The following is a 7,012-nucleotide window of genomic DNA, read 5'->3' as shown; positions in this document are numbered from 1 at the left end:
CTTCGTTCCTACAACCACAAAACTTGATCCCAAGCCACAAGAAAGATTCCTAACGTCCATAGCATCGAACTAACAAGCCTAACATCACACAACAAGCAGATTAAAGAATCTTCTAGCTTAGATAAGCCATGGTCATGCACTTACCTTTGCCACAGAAGAATCTGAACCTTAAACAAACAAGAACAAGCCTCTAGGAAGCTCCTACAACGATCCCAGCTACAGATCTCTATAGGAACGCCTCCAATCTCCCAGAATTCTCAAGAACACTCAGGAACAACTTTTCTCTCTTTCTCTTTTCTCAAAAACGGCCACACAACCACGAATGAGACAAAACTCGCATCTAAGGGTTTTCCTTAACCCAAAATGCAGCGTTTGACTTAAGTCAAAACGCACATAATTGAACATGCATCGACCGATGCACCATCTGCATCGACCGATGCAACTCCCAAACCGGGATTCCGGTTCACGGATGTTACAAAGTTGAATAAACATTTATCTAATTTTTATTTTTTGGGGATGAAAGAGTTGAAAAAAATGATTCAACCCATTCAACTTTGGGACAATTGCATTTTTTGTACCTTTATTTGTATTTGAATGAAATCGTAGACCTAATATTCAATATTCGAGAAACATAACCACTAAGGGTGCTGAAATTACAGTTGACTCCATTACGACCAAACAAAAAACAGAAGCCGAAATGATAGATGTAACCCGAGGAAGTCTGAAATAGATTTCTTTATGGTGGATTTCAAATTGACGTCTAATGGAAGACATAAAAATATGTCTACTCCTTAATTATAGTTTAAATTTTAATTAAAAAATTATAAAAAATAATTTGCTAAACCTATTAACTAAATAATAACCACATAGATTTTCTGCATTGAAATAAAATAAATTTACATATAAACTAGTCAAATTAAGGGAGGAAAGGTTGATTATGTTAAAATTATTTGATTTAGAGTTTGCTTAAGTAGACTTCTCTGTAGACTATTGGTGGCTGACTTTGTAATGCCATCAACTATTAATATTATTATATTTTAATTTCACCGACAATTTAACCAAACCGATAGCTGAACATAACCAAATGCGTACCGATTCCTTGATTTTAACCTAACCGGATTCGGTAACCATATAAATACTTCTTTCTGTAAGTCAACCCTAGTTTGTATATGCTTTCTCTCTCCACAATTTCTCTCTCAAAAATTCTGATATTGTTGCTCTCAAAAATTCAGATTCTATACTCATCATTTATCGTCTTCGAAACTCAAGGACATCTCAGATAAATATTCTCATCATTTATCGTCGGCTATTTGCTTTTGTAACGCTTTAGCTAATTTTGTTCGAAAATATACATGTTCTCATAGTTTTTTTTTTCATTTTGCACACAGATATGGGGTTACACAGCTACACTCAGCCATCTTCTAGTTCTTTGCAAGTATGCAGTGAAGGTCCACCCGAAGTAAACTTTCTTGGAGTTGGAATTCCTGACAAAGGTTTCTGCGGAAGGGAAACCGTTATGAAATGTTCCACCATAGCCGACAATCCTGGAAGGATTTTCTTTGGATGCAATAATCATGAGGTTGTTAGATTGTATGATGGTTTATTCGTTTGGTATAATTATTATTTGAGTATAGAAAATATTCTTATAGTATATTTATTTATATGGTACGGTATAGGATGGAGAGGACCATATTATGAAATGGTGGGATGAGGCTATTATGCAAGAACTTCAAGCAATGAGAGGTGGACTTGCTGACCAAAGGAATTCTATTACAGCCATCCAGGAAAATGATGAAACACTATGGGTTCAGCAGGAGCTAGACAAGGTGAAAGATTAGATGAAGGAATTACGTCTGTCAGTTCGTTGTGTACGCGGGGTGGTCGAGAATGTCTTAATCGCCGGTATAATCTTAATTGTTGTATTAATCTCTTTTGCTTTGTAGATCTTTCAATAAAAATCTGTGACCTCTGTTTATTGTGGCCGTTTGTTTGAATGGCGTATTTATGTCTGTAAATCTGTGAACTTACTTCAGTTTCTGTAATATTTGGACGATATCGTTGACTTCATTAGTTGACCTATTTAGAAGACTTCTCCCGTTTACATTAAGAAGTCAGTCGAAGAAGTCTACTCGTTAATGATTTACGATGCGACGGTTTTCGTTATTAATTATGTAACTGTTCATTGTAACCGTTTCGTCACGTATATATAAACCAGCCCGGGGCCTTTTGATTATTTTAAAACTGCAACCAAAAAAGTTATCAGTAAATCATTTCTTTTCTCTTTAAAAAAAATAGTACGTAGTTCATCTTCACGACGGAGAATTGGTGATTGAAAATCTTTTAATACTTGAATCGGTCAATATAAATCATCCACGCTTAATTGGAGACTGTTCACGGTTGGGTAATTGAAACTTTCTCTATATCACTTCACTTCATCATATAAGTGTATAATCATCTATCATTCACGGTTGTGTAATTCTTAGAAAGTTTCTATATCATATCACTTTATACTTATAAGTGTAGAATTCTATATTTACACGCAACTTTTGTCCCTGTACCATAGAAACTCATTCATCGTCGTTAACGATGTATTAATTTGGTTGATTAGATAGATTTGCAGTTTAAAATACGTTTTAGTTTCCCAGAACGAAGTCTACTTGATAAGTCTTTAGCATAATAGTACAAAAATTAATTTGATTTGATGGATTTGCAGTTTAAAGTACGTTTTAGTTTCCCCAGAAAGAAGTCTACTTGATAAGTCTTCAGCATCATAGCACAAAAATTAATTTGATTTGATGGATTTACAGTTTAAAGTACGTCTTAGTTTCCCCAGAAAGAAGTCTACTTGATAAGTCTTCATCATAATAGTACAAAAATTAATTTGATTTGATGGATTTGCAGACGGTTGAGTTTCCCGTGGAGAAGTCTAACAGAGAAGTCGTCAACATAATCATTACAAGGTATAAATTGATTTGACGTTAGTTGGCGGTAATATATCTATATATATAATTTACCAATAAGCGGGATCCGGTATTAATCGGTTTCTTTATATTTTCTTTATAATTTTCTGATACTGTTTCTAATAAAATGGTTTTGGTTTTATAAAACCGGGATTATTATAATTATTGTAGTTTTATACAACTTAAAAACCGAGATAACATAGGATAGCCATCTCTAATTCTTCCTCATAAGGAACTAGAAAACGCTTCTCTTCCGTTTATCTCTTCCGGTTATCTCTATCGCTTATCACTAACGGTTGATTTTCCCATTTTTTTGTTCATGTTAAACCTAAATCTCTATCTTTCGGATTGTCAGTTTACTTAACTTGTTTAACTTATTTGTACCAGATCTCGACGAACTATGTTTCTTCAACCCAGCCGCTTCATCTTCATCTTCGCCGCATCGTCTTCGCTGCCGTTGTCCTCTTTGATTAAACTGAAGGTTGACTTCTTTTGCAATTCGATAGTAGCCTTCTTTTTCAATTTGACGCATAGACTTATTGGATTAGTCTTCCTCTTTCTCAATCTCTCGTTTTTTAATTTCCCCGCCAAACCTAATCTTATCTTGCAGAATGGAGGAGGCGAGAAAACCAGAATTTCCTCGGAGGTTTTGCACGAAAGGTGATGAGCCGCTTCCTCAAAAAAGCATCGGCTACTACAGTAATGATACGAAGCTGTTTGATGAACTGTACAAAGCTCTCGAGCCAGATGAATGGGACGAGATTTATCAATCTTGACTGGGTGTCTTGTTACAGTTCAACCTTCTCCAATTCGAATGGGCTTCCAGACTGGTTCACCATATGCTCACCTTACAGATAGTCTGCAACAAAAAGTACAAGATCTGGAGTCTGGTTGGATCTAACCCTTTACGATTTTCTTTGAATGAGTTTGAAGCCATCACTGGACTTAACTGTGAAGATGTTGAGTCGTTGGAGCAGCCACAGGTTGAGGTTTCAGACGAGATGGAAGAGTTTTGGGAGAAGCTTGGAGTCAATTTAGACAGCGGTCCGAGTATTGAGAAACTGGTCGCAGCATGTAAGAACTCAAACAATTGGGATATAATAGATCGTGTTAGGTTGGGTTGTTTAGCCATCTACGTTGGGTTTATAGAAGCTAGGAAACCATCAGTGCCCATCCGTCTAAATATGGCTAGGCTAGTCATAGATTTAGATGCATTTCTTGATTATCCCTGGGGAAGAGTTGCTTTCAAGAACCTGATTCAGTCTGTTAAGGAGAAGGACTTAAACAAGAAGAGTTACACCATAGACAGATTTGTCAAACCTCTGCAGATATGGGTGTACGAATCTATGCCTGATTTTGCCAAATTAATTGGGGAACCGTTGCCGAACAATCTAAGTCCACTGTTGCTTGCTTACCGTGGTTCTCGCGGTATAAAATATGTCAAAGAGGGCATTCTAAAACAGGTACACATCTCTGTGATTTGTCTATAGTTTATCTATGATCTTAGATGAGTCGGTAACCATTATTGTGTTAGATTTGAACTAGTATACTGGTATAAATTGTAGACTTCCTTCAGACACTTCAAAACTATTGGTGGCATGATTAGTTCTGTTTGGGAAGAGGATGAAGCAGATGACAAGATTGATAACATTTTGAGAGCTAGCATTCAATGGGGATTTTGGTCCATGGAAGTGGGGAGAGGTTTGTGGCAGACGGTTGGTATTTATGAATCCAACAATGCGAAGGTTAAGATTGAAGAAAAGGATCAAACAAGAGAGCCGGTGAATTTGGTGAACCAAGTGGGAAGAGGCATTGTCCAGGTCCTTCAACTGAGTTGGAAATCAGCATTTTGGATGCTATTAAAGATGAGCTCGGCATGTGGGGAGCAGCTCTGCTCGATCAGATGAAGGAAGGTTTCAACAGTTGTGATTTGCGGTTTGACATGTTGAATGAGAAGATTGAAAGTCTGGCTTCGAATCTTACCAAAATGAAGGGAGATGTAACTGGTACGAAAGAGGCTGATCCTTTATCAAAGGAACAGAACGACTCTCAGGCAGCTACTAGTACGAAAGATGTTGTATCAAAGGAACAGAAGGACTCTCAAGCGGATATGGTTAGTTCTGAACACTTGCAATTTCCTACTATGATCCCTCACAATCACAATACCAGGTACAAGGCAAATAAAAAATAGACTTCCAGAAGTTGTCAACTTTGAAGACATAAAAACAAGTGTTGTCTTCCTTATGTGAAGTAGAATTCCTTATGTGAAGTAGACTTCTATATCCGTGTTGTCTTTGTTTGTTTTATTCGAGACTTTTAAACATATGCTGCGACTTTTTGATTAATATTTGTTTTCATAAATGATCATGTAACTTTTAAATTGGAATTTGCAGAACAAGCCAAGTCAATCTCAGACCCTGAAACCATCTCCATCTGTTACTCGTATGGATACGAAGGTACCAAAGATAGTCAGCTCTGAATCATCTGACACTGAGTCAGACCCACCTGTGTTTATTCGCACGGAAATCCCAACAGCTGCCGACTTGACTGCTAGAGCCAAGAAACAAGAACCAATGAAAGAAGCGGCTAGGATTGCGGCACATGGCAAGGCTGAAAAGGTTAAGAGGTTGGCGTCAAGTCAACGTTCTCCGTTCGTTGGTGATAACACAGCCAAGACTATCATGGGTGATAAGTCAGCCACGTCAGCATACAATCCTTTTGATAAAGCAGACAAGGAGTTGAAGAAGGTTTTGCTTGATTTCTTGAAGAAAGATCCGTAAGTCTACTAACTTTTATGGTATGTTTCAAAAATTCTATTTTTCGAAACTCTAGTAACTTATATGTATCCAAACCATTCATCACCCGCAGGACGTACAAGAACAAGGTCCCAGAGAAATCCCGACGTTGTCTTTGGTGGTACGAACTGCAGACAAAAACAGTCTGGCTACGAGATTCGGTAAGTCTACTAGAAAACTTCTTCTTCAAGTATACTAGAAAACTTTGGGTCAGATTATATAACTTCGTTTTAAATCCATGTGGTTATCCAGCACATGGATGCGGGGTTGAATCTATTGAGACATCGACACGCACAGAATCCTGAGATGTTCACTCATCTGTGGACAACGAAGTACCTTGACTTTGTCAATTATGAGGCAAATGATAATCGATCTGGGAAACTTTTGCCGGCCGGTGCCTTCAGCTACCACGCAGGGGAGTATCCACCGTATGCTCAGACTAACAAGCAATGGGGTCTGGAAGTGGACTACTTATACGCGCCTTTAAACGTGAAGTCGACGCACTGGGTTGCTTTGTGGATCTCGATTCCCATGGGACACATCGTCGTCTGGGATAGCATCCCGAGTGTCACCAACGACGAAGAGCTTGCATCTGCCATCGAGCCTATTGCTGTGTTGGTTCCCTACGTGCTGCGGGAGTTAGCCAGCCCTGACCACAAGCAAATATGGTCGTACGAGAAGTTCAATCATGAGCGTGTTATAAAGGGAGTGCCTCCGAACAGGAAGCCATGTGACTGTGGTGTGTATACTTTGAAGTACATAGAATGTCATGCTCTTGGGATAACCTTTCCTACTACTTTATGCGACGCAAACATCACATGGATAAGGTAGAAGATGGCTTGTGACTTATTTCACGAGATTGAACATCGTGGACCAAATGAGGAGAACTACATGGACGACTTTGGGCTCTATGATCCTCCCCCAATCTGGGACTAACTATAAACTTTGTTTGAAAGACTTAAACTCGTGTTTTAATTATGTATGACTTATTAGAATGATGTAGGATGATGTTTTGTTTCTGTTGGGGGATCTTTATATTTTGTGGGTGGGATCATGATATTTTTAGGATGATGATGGGCGGGATCTTGATATTTTTTGTGGGATCCTCCTTTTAAAACTCTAATGTGTAAGGATGATTGTTCTTGTTGTCTACTAGTTATATGTGGGATATTGGTATTTTTTTGGTCAGTTTTTCGTTACATATATATAACTTCAAACGTTAAGCTTAAAACAGGGTGAAAGAGTGTAGATGGCCAA

The 7,012-nt window shown here is 38.0% G+C and overlaps 1 protein-coding gene across 1 annotated transcript; it reads left to right on the top strand.

Moving 5' to 3' along the window:
* Nucleotides 1-1,390: 1,390 nt before the first annotated feature.
* On the top strand, nt 1,391-6,586 carry LOC147948477 (uncharacterized). The gene is made up of 10 exons (XM_087467117.1): nt 1,391-1,579; nt 1,677-1,826; nt 2,902-2,960; nt 3,571-3,687; nt 3,787-4,423; nt 4,526-4,661; nt 4,781-5,073; nt 5,354-5,736; nt 5,829-5,916; nt 6,008-6,586. The coding sequence occupies exons 1-10, from the start codon at nt 1,391-1,393 to the stop codon at nt 6,584-6,586; spliced, it is 2,631 nt and encodes an 876-aa protein (XP_087323243.1).
* The last annotated feature ends 426 nt before the right edge of the window (nt 6,587-7,012 follow it).

This window comes from Camelina sativa, chromosome 2 (assembly GCF_030686135.1).
Source record: "Camelina sativa cultivar CO46 ecotype springtype chromosome 2, ASM3068613v1".
Lineage (NCBI taxonomy): Eukaryota > Viridiplantae > Streptophyta > Magnoliopsida > Brassicales > Brassicaceae > Camelina > Camelina sativa.
This window is presented reverse-complemented; position numbering and strand designations above follow the sequence as displayed.